The sequence below is a fragment of the Hevea brasiliensis genome, chromosome 15 (genome assembly GCF_030052815.1).
Source record: "Hevea brasiliensis isolate MT/VB/25A 57/8 chromosome 15, ASM3005281v1, whole genome shotgun sequence".
Classification (NCBI taxonomy): domain Eukaryota; kingdom Viridiplantae; phylum Streptophyta; class Magnoliopsida; order Malpighiales; family Euphorbiaceae; genus Hevea; species Hevea brasiliensis.
In genome coordinates, this window is record NC_079507.1 from 59995217 (window position 1) to 60013445 (window position 18229).

Consider the following 18229-nt stretch of genomic DNA (forward strand, 5'->3'; position numbering starts at 1 on the left):
TCTAAGAAAATTAGTGTCACGACCCAACCTATGGGCCGGACCGGCACTAGGACCTGGGCCAGCTTAAAGCCCCCGAGGCCCGTAGTAAGCCTAACTGTTCATTAACCCAACTCTAAGGCCCATTTGGGCCCAATTTCAAGAAAACAAACGGACAGAGTCCGGCCATAAAATGGACTTTCCAACGGGGAGTTTTCGACTCACCCGACCTGTAAACACAATATATAGTCAATTGGGGAGCTCAGCTCACCCTCCACATACTCATCAACATAATAATAAACGGGAGCTCAGCTCCCTCATCCAATCCATCAAAACAGACATAGAATATTAAGTTTACAGGTCCAACATGATAATAATATTACAGACCAAATTCAAATAATTACTGCTAACACATGCGGAAATTCTAGGAGTAAATAAAATTACACAAATATTGATAAACAACCTGCGAAGTAGAAAAGCAGGTTAACCCAGAACAAAATATCCTCCTGTGGCCTGTAAAAATTTTTGAACAGGAGTGAGCGTTCGACTCAGAGAGTAAAATATCAATTTTAACCATAATCTCTATAACTATCTAAAACTCATGCAACCTGTGGAATGAAATGCAACATCAGCAATAAATTCACATCATAGCATCAAAAAGGTAATTTAGAGCACTCACGCACCCTGTAACATCAATCATAATATATGGGAGCTGATCCCCTATACAGCTCTCTTAAATCCAACCTGGTGCCAGCGAAGAACTCAGCTCGGACTTCCACTTAAATACCAAATCGGGGTCCCAGCGAATAACTCAAGCCGTGTCTACCCCGAAGGACCGGGTCCCAGCGAAGAACTCAAGCCGTGTCTACCCGTCCTATCCATAGTCCACACCACATCACACGCACGCCAACGCACGCACACTGCTCCAAATTACCACAACAACATCCAAGGCACTTTAACATTTATCAATGCATCAAAAATCGTGCCTAGAGTTTAACTACATAAATATATGCATATAAGTGATGCATGGGCATGCTGAACATATAATAATATCAAAATTACAATTAAAATTAATATTCTACTCACAGACTTGACGACAATCACTGTGGCGGCTGGGCGGAGGAAGAAGGCTGTCCCGGCTCACCTGACAATCATATTACATTTATTTAATACAATATGACTCAATACAAACAAAGAAAAGACCAATTACGTCCTAAGTCGTGCCGAAAATCCGGCAGAGTCTCCCCTATACCTAGGACCTACCCAACCTGCAAAAGGGTTCAAAACACACTTCTATACTCACAATCCATACATCCACAGTTCAATCATATCACACAGCCCCTCCTGGGCCCATCAAATCAGTCATCCATCACAATACGCAAAATTTCAATTTAGTCCTTATTATTGATCATTTTTGCAAAAACTGCCCAAACAAGCTCTAAAAATTATAAAACTTTTCCCCGCGGTCCTTAGCAATATTACTAAGCTATTGCAAAAAGAATCGTAATTTTCTAAGCTACCACGAATATTTTATGGATTTTTAATCCTATTTAAGCACTAGAAAATTACGAAAAAGCAAGGTTCGGGTTTACCTTTGCCGATTCCGACTTCGGGAACGCGCTCGGGACGTCTGACAATGGGGGGCTAGCCAAAACCTCGATCCAATTCGGGGACTTTTTCGGTAACGGGTCTGTTTGGCCCGAAATTTGCAGACCCGGTCAACTATCGAATTTCCGCTAATCGAGGATACCTACACGAAGCCCATAACACGGGGGTTAGTACATAGATTTTTCAGAATTTTTTAAGCTCATTAAATGCTCGGAAAAACACTGCGAAGTTCCGTGGGACCCACCGAAAAACGGTGTCGGAAAAATTCGAAATTTATGTCGTTGCGAAGCTCTCGACGAATGGAGCGTGCTGGTGGCCTCGGTTTTCTCGTGGGATTCACGGTTTTTGAGAAATCTAGCCCAAAAGTCGAAATGGGCTAAAATCTTTCCGAGCAAAAATCGGATAATCCGCTCAATGGATTTCGGCGTTCTTGGTGTCTATGGAAAGCTCTCGCCGAGTAGATGATTTTGGACACAAGACTCGGTCCAATTGGTGGCCGGATCGGCCGGATTTGGCCTGGGAAGTCGAAGCGGCGCGCGCAGGGGGGGGAGGCTTCGCGCGTTTCCGTGTGTGGCGCCGTACTGGCTGCGGCCATTGCTGGGCGGCCAGCGGGCTACTGGTGAGTGAGAGAGAAACGAGAGAGAGAAGAGGGGAGGGAACGTCGCGCGCGGGAGGAAGAAAAAGAGAAGAGACCGGTCCGATTCGATCGGTCCGATTCGGTCCGGTTCGATTCGAAATACAAAATTTTGAATTTTTACTCTGTCTCGGGACCGAAAACGAGGTCCAAAAATTCCGAAAAAATTCCATAAAACTCAGAAAAATACGTAGACTCCAAATATATTTTTAGTTTTACCACGTGGTCTTTAAATTAATTTTTAAAAATCATCAAAGTTTATATTTTTGGAAAATCGAACCCGATTTTTAAAATCCAAAAAATCTCAAAAAAATTCCTAAAATTTAAATAAAATTAAAATACCAAAAATGCTCATAAAATTTAAAATTTTTAGGGTGTTACAATTAGTTTTCAACTGAATTTGTTGGTCTCAATGTATTTTGTTTACAATGTGAAATATTTGGGAACCATAGTTTCATTTAAAAAACAATTGAATGGAATTTCCGCTCCATCATCTAAATCATCATCATTAAAAAACAGAATAATGTATGTTTTAGTAAATTAAAAAACTAAAAATTCATTAATAAATTTTAATTTAATAATATTAAATTTAATTTCAAAATTATAAATTTTTATTAAGAGAATATTTGGTATAAGGTGAATTTAAGATTTAAAATTTAGAATTTATGGCTATTTTAAGAGTTAAATGTTAATATTAAAGAACTAATTGACAATTTTTTTTTATTGGAGTCATTTTTAATTCTTATTATAGATAAACTGAAAAAAAAAAAATCTAAAAGAAAAGTAAAAAATTATAAAAGCTCAAAAAGCACGGTCGTTGAATTATTTCACAATTGGCATTAATTTTAAATAAATATATAGCACTAAATTAAAAATGGTTGGCTTGGCTGTCCATTAATATCTATAAACGTCACATAAAAAAAAAATCTTCTTTATAATAAAATAAAAGTAAAATAATGAAATTCCAACCAATCAATCAAAGCACAATTTCCTTTTGTTTTAAATAATTGAATAAAAACAAAAGAAAGCCTATTATTGTGCAAACGACGCTGGATTTTTATTTTTTATTTTTAAATTTATATGTTACAATATAATATATGAAAATGAGAACGCAGCCATGAAAAAAGGCAGTGGCAGCGAGGGTAATTAAGTAAAGAAAGAAGGGGCGAAAGAAAAAGAAAAAGAAGATATATTAAAGGTTGGGAAGGAACGGCACAGTGTCTGTCCTTTCCGATAAGCCTGGTGGTTTGCTCGAATGGGTAGGAAGAAGCTTCAACATGAACTCTTCTCTTCTCTTTGCTTCCTCACTTCAGACTTCAGAGTCTAGACCTCTACTCTTCTTCTTCTTCTTCATCGTCTTTTTTTTTTTTTTATATATATATGTTTTCTCATTATTTTTTTTTCTCTGCTGAATTTTCCTTCATTTTGAACCCTAAATTTTTTTGCTTGTTTTGTTTCTTTGAATTCAAGCTCTGTTAATGGTGGGCTGTTTTATCTTTCTGTGGCAAAGGGTGAGTACTAAGCTGAAAAAAATTAGAAAAGCTTGCTCTTTTTTTATTTTGCATTTTTTAGCTAAGATTTTGAGAAATTTCAAGCTGCAAATTCTGGCAAAACTACACTCAAGCTTCCTTTATTCTTTTTCTGTTTCAAAGCACGTCTGAATTTCTGCATATTTGAGTGACAGAGCTTGATATTTAGCATTTGCAGCTTTTTTTTTTTTTGGTTATTACAAACCAGAACTGAATTTATACTGAAGATTGAGAAGTGTAAATTATTTTATTTTATTTTTTTTGTTTCTTTTCATATAATATCTTGTTTTCTTGCTTTTTAAAGCTGATTTGAGATTCATTTTCCCTTTTGTTTCTTCAATGAGCATGTAATTGCAGGCTAAAAAAACAATAATAATAATAATAATAATAATAATAATAATAATAATAATAATAATCTCTAAGCATACATTCAAGTTGTTTCTCTGCAGCCATTAGAAAAAATTGATTTTCTTCTTACAACTAAATGTAAAATGAGTTTATAATTAGTAATATATAATCAGAATTGTGCATCTAAATTCGTAATTTCCTTTACTGTTCGATTTGTGGTTTTGCAGCACAAGGACTGATCTGTGAAGCTAATTAATCTTCTTCAACGAGGGTCACAGATCTGTCACTTTTGGATGCTTACAGGCAAAGATCTTTGAGCAACAATTTGGTGAAAAAATAAAAAAGCAACAGAGGAAGCAAGAAAAGGCAAGAAGAGAGACAAACAAGGAGAAAAATAAATTCTTTTAAGAGCTGCACATCTGTAACATTGTTTCAGTGTAAGCTAAATTTTTAATTATTTAATTGTTTTGTTCTTATGAACTAAAAATATATATTCCTTTCTTGTTGTTGGTAAATTTGAAACACTGTTTTATTTAATGATTTTTTATCATTTATTGTTCTTGTGCATAGAGGTGGCAATAGCGGTGGTGGAGGTGGTGGTGTAGTTAGTGTCTACCATTTTTAGAGTCAGCGAAAGGAAGCTTTAAATACAAACCAAACATGAAAAAGAAAGATGAAAAGAAAAAGGTCTGGCTTAGATCGGCAACCCGTACGCAATTTCTGCTGCTTCTTTAGCTTAATTTTGAAGCAGAAAAGCACAGATCAAGGGTCTCTCGACTCTTATCTTTGTGTATATGTGTAATAAAATGCACATGTAGGGGTATTTTTTTTGTTTCGACTTTTGTTAAAGCTAATCATCTTTAGGTTTAAGCTGTTAAAGGGCATCTATAGATATCGTACAAGCAAGTTAGATCTCAGGCTATACAATGAGGGAGTCTAGCTATTTATCTATATATCTATATCTATATGCCGGTGTGGTTAAAGCAGTTGTGAGTGTTGTGTACCTGTTTAAGCCATCTTATACTTCTCTTTCTTTCTTTTTTTTCTAATTTTTTGGGTTTAAGTTTTAACTTGGTGGTTTTTGGTTGCAGGGCTGAGGCTGGCATTGCAGGCTTTGCTTTTGAGAGAGAGCCTCTGCAAACTGCAAAAAGCTTACACGAGTGAGAAGCTGAGAAGAGGTTTTCTCTCTCCTGACTTGGACTGTGATATATCGAATCGTAAAAAAAGGCCTTTTCACAGCCAAAGTACTCTAATGAATTATCTTCATCAGTGCATAGGACGCGGCAACCCCACCTCTGCACTTCTTCTAGCCTCTTCATTTCTCTCTCTCTCTGTAGAAACCCATACCCAATTCAGCTCTCCTTCTCTCCATAGTACAAGAAGATAAGAAAGAAAGCTAGCTAGAAAGTAGGAAAGCAGACGCAGTGAAAAAGGAAAGAGGAGAAGTGTTTTTAGGGTCTTGGTTTTTTGGAGTTCTTGTTTTGACAAAGGAATGAAAGTGCTATGGAGGTTGAGGAGATTCAGACACAACCCTGCAAGTTCTCTAGAGTTAGTAATGGCAGAAATGACACTAGGAAAATAGGCCAAAAAGGGGATGGTGACCACCAATATCCAGATGACGAAGAAGATGGAGAGATCAAAAGGCCTAATCCTGGCAGTGGAAGTATTAGTGGTGCTAGCGGTGAAGGAGGCGATGCCGGCAGCGCTAATCGGCTTCGTGGGTGGCACCACTCATCACGCATAATTAGGGTTTCTAGAGCTTCCGGTGGGAAAGATCGGCACAGCAAGGTATGGACCTCAAAGGGGCCAAGGGACCGAAGAGTCCGGTTATCGGTGACCACTGCAATACAATTCTACGATCTCCAAGATCGGTTAGGGTATGATCAGCCAAGCAAAGCAGTAGAGTGGCTGATTAAAGCAGCTGCAGATGCAATAAACGAGCTCCCTTCGCTCAATGGTTCTTTCCCTGACGCTCCAAAGCAATTAAGTGGTGAGAAAAGAAACAGTGGCGGTACCGAACAAGGCCTTGATTCAGCTGATGTGGAGCTCGAAGACCCCAATTTTAATCAGAACCAGCATCTTTCATTGTCTAAATCTGCTTGCAGTAGCACTTCAGACACGAGCAAAGGGTCAGGGCTATCACTTTCCAGGTCTGATATTCGCGTTAACCGTGAAAAGGCTCGTGAGAGAGCAAGGGAGAGGGCTGCCAAGGAGAAGGAGAAAGAGAACGAATCACTCATTGCCCATCACCAGAACATGAACCCCATTTCTCAGAACTCCACGTTTACTGAGCTTTTAACGGCTGGGATTAGTAGCGTAAGCAATAACAACAGCAACAGCAACAACAATGGTGCTGCTACTAGTCCTTCTGGTTCTGAGGCTAACTTTTTTCACAACAAGGCAGCCCCGGGGAGGCAGTGGCCCTTGACCCAAATGGATTACTTTGGTGCAGGGCTTTTAGGGCCGTCCTCGTCGAGGGCAACCCACCATCCATTGGGGTTTTCAGGGCAAATCCAGTTGGGGAATTCAATCCCGCAAGCAATGACAATGTCGATCCCGTCATTCAATTTCTCGGGAGAGAATCACCAGGAGCAATTGCAGCATTTTCCTTTCTTTTCCGATCATTTGATCCCAGTAGCCACATCACAGCCTGGTCCCCGTGGGGACTATAATCTGAACTTCACCATCTCTTCAGGCGTTGCTGGTTTCAATAGGGGGACCCTTCAGTCCAATTCATCATCACCGTCTCTTTTGCCTCACCTCCAGAGGTTTTCGTCTTCTCCCATAGACGGCTCAACAAATGTACCTTTCTTCATTGGTGCTGCTGGTCCACCGCCACCACCTATGGAGAATCATCACCATCATCAGTTCCATCCACCTGGGTTGCAGCTCTGCTACGGGGATGGAAACAGGCATTCTGACCAGAGAGGGAAAGGGAAGAACTGATCACTGCTCGGAAGCATGCCAATCTTCCTGGTAAGCCTAAACTGTCCAATCTCCAGTTTTATTCTTGTTCTTCCAACTTTGTAGATTAGTCCTTAATCTTCTGCCTTCTTTAAGAATTTCTTTGGCTTGCCCTTTGGTATCTATATATTTGTTTTCCCTCTCTTGAGCTGGTTTTGGGTATACCTGCAACGCATAGTAATATTAACCTTGAATTCTTTAAAATTTTCTTTCTTGTTAATCATAAAGTAAGTTAGCCATTGGGTGTATTTTCATGGGTGTTATGTATTATATTGTCTTTGTATGATTCGTGCATGGATTCCAATGAATTGGAATCGGAAGGTTGTCTCTTCGTTTGTTCTCTTTCGGGTTCCCTTCTCCCTAACATCCGCAATCTTGGCCAGATGTTGGTCTCTGTGGTCCAGCCATGTGTGTTTGGCACTGACTGGAATAAAGGTTTAACCTTGATTAGCTTTAGAATCCCAATTCTTTTTTGCCTTTAGAATTGGGCCACATGACAATAGTTCGGCGCTATGTCTGTTCTTGCAAGCTTTTAGGGTTTTAGTTAAACTGATTACATGAATGAACAAACTGCTATACTGAGTTGCTGCTCCATGCACGTATCCTGACCTATCAAACATTAAAACACAGGAATTAGTAGGAAACATGAAAAGAAGTATTCTAGCTAATAAATTGCATCAATGTCAATGTCGAAAAATTTTTAGATTAATATATGTGCATATTTATTAAATTTAAAAAGTTTAAGGGCCTTTTGATTTAAAAAATATAATTATTTTATATACATACTCTTTATTGTATAAGAATAAATATTATAACTACTTTATTTTTTGATATTTTTTTATTCATATATTACTTATAATTATAAATAATTTATTGATGTAAAAAATTAATTAAAGACAATTTATAATTAATAAATTTAAAGGGCAATATAATTTAAATAAAAAATAAATTCAAATCAGTTATCAGCTTGAAAATGTAGCTGGTGGAATTAGAATAAGATAACAACAGCTGATTAATAAATTTTACCAAATATATATGGAATAACTATTGGGTACCAACCATCTGCTACCCTAAAACACTAAACACCACACCCAAAGCACATTAATTGCCCTAGCACTTATATAGGGAATTCTTGATGAATAGAATAGTTGTAGAGCATCAGCCATGGTTCCTCATTGATTTATTGTCACTCAAGTTCTTGAACATCGAGGTTTCAAATTTTCAGTGACTGCAACAAGTATTCAATTGAAAAGGAGAAAATTCTTTGAATAATAATATGAATTTTTGATTATCCCAAATGATGAAAGAATGAAAGTATATGACTTTAGAATTATATAAAAGAATCAAATATTATAGTTATAAAAAGAATAATATAGAGTATAAGTGGTGTACCTTGAGGATAAACAATTTTTTTAACATTTGTATCATTCAAAATTGTAATATAAAATATATTTTTTTTAAAGTTGGACAAAACTGAGTTGAAACAACTTAATTGGGGTAAAAAAATAAATTTTCTGTTGGGGCAAGGTGATGTTGCTTGGAATTCTCAGATTAATGGTTGATCGGAATGCTGCCTGTAATCAAGAAAAAATAAGAGAATGGTGGCTTGAACTAGGCCACTCTGACGCTCAAGTCAGTAAATGCCCAAGAAGCAAACGCCAATTAGAAAAGAGTAGAAATTGCATACCTTGAACATTGACATAGACCTAATTTATAAAGAAGAGAACAAATCTTTTTCCGATTTAATTGAGATTTTACTAGCTCATACTAACTCATTTACTTCTATTCTTTGCGGAGACGTCACATAATATGTCCTATATTCCCGACGATAATTTAGGACCTACTTTCCTCGTGTACCTAATTCATATCTGATCACTCTTTTTCCTAGTTAGAGTAATTTGTCCGAACAATCATTACCAAACACTTTGGGTACTATCCTAACATCTAATACCATATCCGAACATCTTGTGAACTGTTCGAGCACCTAAAGTCATATTCGAACACCTTCTCTTCAAGGCCTTTTACCTTTTTCTAGACTTAAGTCCAACTTGTTTACCCGTTGGTTTAGAAATCGGGTCGTATTATATCACAAGGCAAAATTGTCATCTCTAATTTACCACTCAGAAGAAACAACACTATTTTTATTTTGATGCTTATAATAAATTTCATTTACCATTTGTTATTAAAAGGGAAAAAAAAAAACCTACTTTGGTTGGCAATGCATAGCAATGATTTTTTTTTCTCATTTTTTCATATGGTGTGCTTGAAAAAGTCTAAAAATAAAAATATTTAAATAAATTAAATTTTATTTGATCAATTTTCATGTATGGAATGTTTAAAATAAATAAAATTGAATTTTTTTATTAAAAAAATTTAAATAGAAATGAATTTATCCTAAATAGGGCCGTGCATAATTTTTGGGGGAGCCAAACAGAACTGAATAACTGTATCGAATCGATAGAAGTTGTATCAAACCGAGATTTTTTTGATACTTTGATCTAGTTATGGTTTCTCGCTAAGAACCGAATTGAAACCAGATCGAAACCGAACAAGAACCGTACTAAATTGGAATCAAATTTATATGTATATATTTTTTTATTTTTTTAGATGTATTATATATTTTCAATATAGTTATATATATATATATATATATATATATATATATATATATATATATATATATATATATATAACCTAATATTATATGTCATTTTTTTATATTTTTTTAATAATTTTAGTTATAAATACATTAAATCACCTTATAATTCTTAATTATAAATGAACTATTATATATATATATTAATTATTAATTATATTTGTGTCTTATAGTTAAATACTATATAATTAATAAATAGTTAAAATGGATATTATAAGATATACTATTATATGTTGTAATATATTTAATCCTAAATTATATAGATACTTGTACTAAAAAATTATATAGTTTAAAAATTGCTAAAAGATATATTATATGATATATTATGTATTGATAACCTAATTCAAAACTTAAATCCTAATTCAAAACTTAAATGCTAATTCAAGTATAATTTTTTAAAGAAATAATTACATAAAATATTTTAAAGAATCGATAACCGAATCGGATTCGTACTAAACCGAGCTGGAATCGAAGAATCGAGAACGTACCAAACTGGAACCGGAACCGAAACAACGAAGAACTAAATTGAAACGATACTGAAATTTCAGTTCGATTCCGATCCGAACCAAATCGAAACCATGCACTCCTAATACTAAAGATGACTTGATTTTATTAGAATTCAACTCATTTAATGAAAGTATTATGCTAAAAATTCAAAACACTATTCTTTTAAGTTGTATTTAAAAAAAAAAAAAGGGGAAATTAAAAAAAACAAGAATATTTATCTTATTTGTCAATCATGCTAAATGATAGAATTCAAATGAATTCTATATCGTTTCAAAATTTATTTCAAATATATGAATTTTACAAAATCTTTTGGGTTGATTTTTTTAATAAAATTATTTTAACACAGAGTTATTTCAAATGGAGTATTATTGAGTTTCATTTTGGCAAATTTTTATTTTTCTCTTGTAAAAAAATTAAATTTTCTTTCCAAAGGAAAGAAGAGAATATTTTAAAGTGGGAGTGGAATTAACTTTAGTTTAAAAAAAGATATACAAGGGCCTATATATAAATATGTATATCCGTAAAATTTTAATTAAAATAATCGTCCAGAAATGAATTTTAATTTAATTGTTGTGTACTGCGGAAGCGTGAAAACTGCAAAAAAACAAATAAACACACAAAACACGAATATTTACATGGTTCACCCTCTCAACATAGGGCTAAATCCACGGATATGCCATCTTCCACTATCAATAATAAATAAATCATTATTACAAGCTCATAGCTATACTATCCATTAACCCAATTACACCCAAGAGAATCAATACTACGTCAAACTGCTCATAGTAAATATATTAGTTTGTCCCTTTCAGTCTCCTATAAACATAACCCAATATATTTACTATTACAATACTACACCACAAAGGGTGCCTTCAACTATATGGGCAAGAGCTCTCTCACAAATGGACAAGAATCTATTCCTCTTGAATTCTATGTCCTTTCTTCACCTTAGGGCGAAGCCTTTCTCTACTGCAATAGGCAAAAGCCTCTCGTCAATGGGCAGAGTCAAATTCGCAGCAATTGGCAAAACCCCTCTTTACAATGGGTGACAGCCTCACTCCATGGACTGAAAACCATTCTCTTCAATGGACAAAAGTTAAATAACTTTTTCCATCATTCCTATTTCTAGTGTTAATTTCCTCAATCCTTATCTGATTAGGAGTCCCACTCAATTTAGGAATAACACTAAAATAAAAGTTCTATTCCTCCATCCTATTGAGAAATATTTCTCCCACTCAAATTAGGAAAAGATCTCTCTCCAAATTCCAATAGGATTTTGAACTATAATTCTAACATTAATCATATTAAAATAATTTTTAAAATTATAAAATCTTAAATTCAAGTATTTCTCAAAGTAAAATGAAATATGTGTTACTTAAATCAAATCAATTTTAATACTAAACTTAATGGAATTCGTTATATGTATTTTTCTTAAAGATTTAGCAATAGTTGATAAACTAGTCAAGCTGTTAGTTGTTAGTGGACAAAGGTTAATCATTTGATAAAACTTTGCTATCTTCTATTTTTATTGATAAAGTTATTGTCTTCCGTATTAATGTGTTTGGCTATATTATTATCATGTTTTTCCTATTGTTTTCCCTATTAATGTGGTATATAAATGAAACAAGAACTATGCTCAAAATCCCAAATTAGTTTAGGTCGATTATGAGTCCCTTTTCGCTATTTACCTTTGTTAGATAATTAGGTTTGCCTTTATATTTAAAATTTATAAATACTGTGATATTATTTCGTTCAATGATATTTTAAGCTTTTCTCTTCTCCTTTTCACTTATTTACTTATTAATTTATCATACTTTATTGAAAATTTAGTTCTCTGTGTTGTACGTAACTAAACCATTTAAAACCATAATTATGTTTACCTTTAAATATAAATATGGTGGTTTTCTAAACTGTTACTCTTTTTTTTTTTTTTTGGTTAATTGTAAGTACTGTAAAAAAAAACTTAAGAAATTGCCTAGTCTGATTTGATTCAATAACTGAACGCATTACTCACTTTGCAGAATTAAGTTTGAATGCTATTCTTTCAATCCCTTATTTAAAAAAAAAAGAAACTTAAGAAAATAATTTGGAAAAAGAATATTTTTATTATTGTTAGTATTTTATAAGGGCTAGTCCAAATATATACTTAGAAGTCAAATACTATTACAAAAAAGAACTATTGATCACTTTGATCTTAAAATATTTAGAAGTGATGAAATGAACCACAATTCATCCGCTCCTAGGAAAGTTAATTGCTAAATTTCTCCGGGTAACCCTTACAATGGAGTTTTCACATTGGTCAAATATATTTACTGTGTACTTTTTTTTGAAGTTTATTCATGAAAAAAAAAAAAAAATTCTTTATCAAGCTGGCTGTTGTTTTTGAGTTAGCCGACGTTTACAATGATAACCAAGTCCAAAGGTTATCATTTTCCACCATTAATCTAAACAAACTTTTTTGAAGTACGGTTTACTAATTAAAAGAGATTTTATTAATTCTAACGCTAATCTTCTCCATGGGTTGCTTTATCACTCTCATGTCTTGTGATTCCCATAATTATCAAAAGGTGCGTATTAGGCTCTAACCTTATGCACCTAGTCGCTTAGGAATGTGCCTTGTTCGAGGCGCAAGGCCTTCTCTATTTTCATCATTGGCAAGCACTTCCATTGACAAAAAGCGCTACAACTCAACTCGAAATGTTTCGATCTACTAGAATTTGATATCGATGCACTGGGATGTTTTCAAAATAAGCATCTTTGGTGATAACTAGTCTCCAAAATTTCATCAAAATCACTACGCCTAGGATCACAACTCTCTCATATTTCCATTTTCAACACTACTATTCTTTTATTATTATTATTATTATTTTTTAAATTATATCTACACCTAATGCAAGATCTATGCCAAAAAAAGGAAAAAAAATTATCCATTTACTTGAAAACTAAATAATTCTCCTTTAATTCTTAAAGGAGGGGAAGATGATGAAAATATTGATTTTGAAGATGAGCATCAAGAGAATGAAGGTGTAAAAGAAAATCAAGAAGATTATAATGGAACTTTTGATGAAAATTGAAGAATAGTTATTTTATGATTGTTTGACTTTTATTTTTGAGATCTTAAAAAATTATTTAATTTTTAATATATTAGTACTAAAAGGCTTTTTAGTTATTATTATTTTTTATTATTTTTAGTTTTATGCGCCTAGTCTCCAGAACCCTTTGACACTTTAGTGTGCATATGATAGTTTCACAATCATACTTCAACTCTTCATTTTGTTTTAAAATTGTGTTAGATAAGGTATTCAAATATGAATATGACACTTTAATATTTCAAATTAGTGAAGACTTTATGCAAAGATTGAAAATTAAGCAAGTTTGATTCCATGTAGCGTAGTACCGCTATGGAGCCAAAAGTGAGAGCAATGCTTGACTAAGAAAACAAAGAGACTAAAAAGCTACTCATAGAGTTTAATATAAAGGGAATTTGCTGCTCTTTGTTTTACGTATATAGGCATACTTGGTTTTGATTTCATTTATCTTTTTAAAGGAACATTGGCATTTTTTATCCGAGGAAGAGCTTCATATCTTCAGACTAGTTGTTACTACCGAGGTTAAGTTCTCTCTTGAATGATTTTAAGTAAGCACTCTCGTAGTGCTTTCCAATAGAGTTGAACTTTAATTGATAATAAAGGGGATTTCCATTCTTACTAATTGATGGATTACTTTATGCTTCTATAATGGTTTCTTTGCTATTGTAGTAGAATTTAGTTAGATCTTTTTATTAGAGAGAATTTTATTTTGTCTTTGTTGAGAAATTTGTATGCGACTTTGAAACAAAATACTTAGAGCTGAAATTGAAACAAAACGCTTAAGATGAAATGGAAGAGCTCAAAAAAATCGTCTTATTTTAGTAGCTGCTCTCCTTGTATACAACAGATTAGAAAAAATAAAAAAACATAAAATAGCGGGAAACTACTGCTAAGTGTCGATTTGTAGCTAGCCATTATTGACTTTTCTTAACTAGCTAACAAACTGAATTTAGCTAACTAATTAAATTAAAATTAGCTGTACGGACTTGATGAGAAATCTTTTTATGGTAAAAGACGATGGGTTGGGATGGATTTGGATCCTCCGTCCTAATTTTGTCCTAATTTTATAAGTATATTTTTACATCAGCTTGGTGGATCTCTTCATTTTTTGAGAGTCTTCCATTTGAGATTGAGATCTTATTTTACTTGCATAAGAATATAAAACTTATTTAGCTTTTTAGAAAAGGCGAATTGGTTGAAAAAAAAATTGAATCTTTAGGTTATTTTATTCAAATTTTTAAATTTTAGGTAGTTAAATTAAACATTTCAAAATTGAAAAATTTTATGTAACACTCAAATTTCGTCTTCGAGTTTTAATAGATAAATTACAATTTAATTCATAAAATTTGATAAAATTAATATTTAATCTATATATTTTCAAAATAAAAAAATTTAGTACTTTCTTTTGGCAAAATTTATAGCTGAGTCCTTCTCCCCAATAGACTGTTAATTAAAAAAATGATCAAAATGTCTTTAACTCTAAGGTTTTGCTAAATTTTTAGAATTAAATTATAATTTATCAAATTTTAGTTTGAGTGTGAGGTAAAATTTATTAATTTTGAAAAATTTAGTTTAATCATAAGTAGGATATATGAGCAACAAATATGAAAGTTTGAATTTATTCTATGAATAAACCTTTAGACAAAAGATAATTTATTGACATTTTTATTTCTTTTTGCAATGTTATTAATTTTTTTATCGTGAGTTTTCGTGCGTAATTTTGTTTAGGTTGAGAACCCTGACGAGCAAATGAATCATCATACCGGATAAAAATGCAAATGCTTGTTTTGTGGAAGAATTTAAATCAACATATTAGATTTCTGTAAGCGTTGATGTATCAGGAGTGGTTGGCATGGGTAGAGGTAGATTGCGAAGTGGTTGCATATATCTGTATCTTATGCACTTAGGCTTTCAATAGAGAGGGTATGATGAAGAATTGTTAACTTCTGAATTGTTGGTTCTTGCTCTTTTTTTTTTCCTTTCTTTTTTTCTTTTCTTTTTGTTGATAAGTGGGTTCTTGCTCTTAGTAATAGCTAATTAAAACGGGATGACTTCTTCGGAGCCTTTGAATACGTATAGAAATCTAAGTCAATGTCATGGATGAGATAAGATGAGGCGCAATACCTGGAAAATTGAAGTGGAAACAATCTTTCTTTTTCATTTGAAGGGAGATCCTGAAGGTTAGATTTTCATCATTGTAGTTAGAAGTGTCAATAATCAACAATGAAGTTGATAATGTGGTTTGGAGTCCTATCTGAATCTAGAGTTACTTGGAACTCGACTTCTTTCAGATCACTGGTGGCGTTATTACAAATTTTCTGTTGCAGTTGGCCTCCTGTTTTTCTTTTTTCCTTGCAGTTGAATTAATAAAAACTGCATCCCAACAAATAAATTAATAAATTCTAGGATACCTTCCATCAAGTTGACCTTACCGCTCAGCCATAGATTCCGTATAAAGAACGTTCAATCACAGAATGAAAACTGCATCTGGGTTCAGCCAGATATGTACATGGTAATTGAATATGTCCTTGATCAATAATTTTGGTAATGCGATCTGGATATGCTTGTTTTGGTGTTATGATTGAGTTTATTGTCCTAAGTCTGAACTTGAAAGCATACTTTCTCCCTTTGCCCGGAAAAACAAAGAGGCAGCTGGCTAAGATTTGAGATCATTGTAATTTCACAGGTTATGCTTTCCAATTTAATGGTAAAATTCTCATCTGGAAAGAGCTAGTATGGGATAGTGTATGGAGTTCTTCGACCACTTTTATGTTATTAGTGTGCCAATGTCTATCGTAGCCGAAGATTTTGCTGCAAAGGAAGATCGGGATGGTGTACTGCTGAAACTAAATGCAAGTAGAAGCTTCTGATTGCATGGTTATCTTCGTTGGAGCATACCATTGGTATTTAGTATAAACTTGTTTGCAATGACCCCTACCCAAAGTAAGAAAGAACGTTAGCCCTTGTTGCTTTCTGGAATAAGAATTGGTGCTTATAACAGTTTGATTTCTATTTTATCATTTGCATTCACTGCCCAAAGCGAATTTATATTCCATGGAAAATAGTAGAAGGATTCACTTCACATCATAGATAGGATTTTGGTTGTTTTAGCAGGTCTCAACAAACCATCTTTTCATGAATCTTTCATTTTTTATCCTACTTTTATTGTAGCACCTGGTTTACCCTTTTTGTCAAGCATGGGAACTTTTCAAAGGTGCTCTTGTATAACGTTTCTATGGTAATACATTATATAGATAAATTATGTTATAAATCTATGGCTATCTAGTGTAGAGGATTCATTCAAAACAACGGTGACTTGTTTCTATAACCTGTTTTCTTAACCACTAGTTTGCTGAAGGAAGTTGAATGTTAATTTTTGTTATAATATTGTTTTGATTCTGGGTTCCTTGAGTAAAACAGTGGAATGCTAGATTCTTTTTTTTTTTTTCTTGATTTTTTAATATCGTCCCTTCATATCAACAAATGATATGTCATATGATTCGGTGTTTTCCTTTTTAATAATAAATTTATTGCGACTGTTGATGTAGAAACAATTTAATAAAATCATTATCATATGAAAACTTGCTAAAAGTTTTACAAAATGCACAAATTGTATTTCTACTGCAGTTTAGGGATTGATGTGCCTCATGATGTTTAGACACTTTTTCCCTGGAAGATTTTATATGAATACAACAGTGTGGCTTTGTTTCCTCTTCCCTTGAAAAGTGGAAAAAAAGTTTCTAATATATCAAATACTTTGAATATGATCAGAGCAGTTTCAATGATTTTGCAATCCTTCGTTGGAAGATCCCCATACACCTTATGATTTTCATAAATTTATTCGTCTCTGAAGCCTTTCACAACAGAGTACTTGTAAATTTGTACATGCAGGTGCATCATGTATACCATTTACATGAAAGGGACGTAAGTTCCAGACTTAATCCCCTTTTGCTGTGAACAGAACCATATGTTCTCCTTAAATGAATATTATATATGCATTAAGAATATTCCAAACATTATCAAGCAAGGTTCTCCTTAATTTTGTATTCGCTGCATTTACTGCTGCGTTTTGTATTTGTGCAGAGATTATTATTATTATTATTATTGTTATCATAAGCAAGATTATAATTCTTGTTTGCATGAACAAACACCATTGACATTAATTTCAGTGGTAAAATTTTGATGCAGGAAAGCGAAGATGGAGAAATATATAGCAGCAAGCCACAAGTGAATGCATATGCCTTCCTAGCTAGCAGTGGGTGACATACCATAGCATGAAGCTTCTGAAAGCGTTGGTGTTCAGCTTTAACCATTCTGGAGTCAGTTCAGGTTGCATTCTCACATGTCAGGATGCATTTATGTATGCGTGCAAAAGCAATTGTGTGTTTTTTTGAAATATGTAGAACAATTCGATTGAAGTTAATTCTTTTTCCCTTGTCTATGATTATTCTGAAATTGTGTATACCATTGGTTGAGCAAAGCACATGCCTCTTCTCTTGGAAATTAATTCGGACTTAAATGTTTCTATGATCACCACCGTTTTTCATCTTCCCTCAACTCGAAACAACAATCTTATGCACTTTTCAAGGTAAATTGTAAATAATGGAATGTACTCTGTTGACAGTTTTTGAGAGAATAGCTCTAAAGCCCATATACTATCGACCATATGATACCGTGATCTGACCTGTGAGATCCAAAAAAACAGCAGCGTGGAAGGCGGAAATCTGCAACGCCAATCACACATGATGAGCTCAAGCCGATGAAGGTGAACAGGAAAGCACAATTTCTCCACTCATACGAAGAGATAAAAGCACCAACAAAGCCAAATGGAGAGTTGAGCTTGAGTTTTAAATCAAATTGAGAGAGAATTTACCATCATGTTAAAAGGTTATGCATTGCAGGGATATGGCAATTGGAG

The 18229-nt window shown here is 33.5% G+C and overlaps 1 protein-coding gene and 1 long non-coding RNA gene across 7 annotated transcripts; one reads left to right on the forward strand and one right to left on the reverse strand.

Moving 5' to 3' along the window:
- Positions 1-274: 274 nt before the first annotated feature.
- Positions 275-1700, reverse strand: LOC131173845 (uncharacterized). The gene is made up of 3 exons (XR_009144156.1): positions 1569-1700; positions 1063-1120; positions 275-489 (listed from the first exon to the last, which is right to left on the reverse strand). It is a non-coding gene; the product is annotated as an uncharacterized LOC131173845 (long non-coding RNA).
- A 1636-nt stretch (positions 1701-3336) lies between these two features.
- On the forward strand, positions 3337-17857 carry LOC110635582 (transcription factor TCP2). 6 transcript variants are annotated; one of them, XM_021784973.2, is made up of 5 exons: positions 3378-3477; positions 3689-3729; positions 4323-4532; positions 5187-7071; positions 17500-17857. In XM_021784973.2, exon 4 carries the CDS (start codon positions 5599-5601, stop codon positions 7039-7041), a length of 1443 nt encoding a protein of 480 aa, XP_021640665.2. In that variant the 5' UTR covers positions 3378-3477; positions 3689-3729; positions 4323-4532; positions 5187-5598; the 3' UTR covers positions 7042-7071; positions 17500-17857. The 6 variants fall into 6 exon arrangements, 5 of the variants coding, with proteins under 5 accessions (XP_021640664.2, XP_021640665.2, XP_021640668.2 ...); XR_009144155.1 differs by lacking the exon at positions 3378-3477 and adding an exon at positions 15998-16254 and having other exon boundaries at positions 3503-3729; XM_021784972.2 differs by lacking the exon at positions 3689-3729 and having other exon boundaries at positions 3337-3477.
- The last annotated feature ends 372 nt before the right edge of the window (positions 17858-18229 follow it).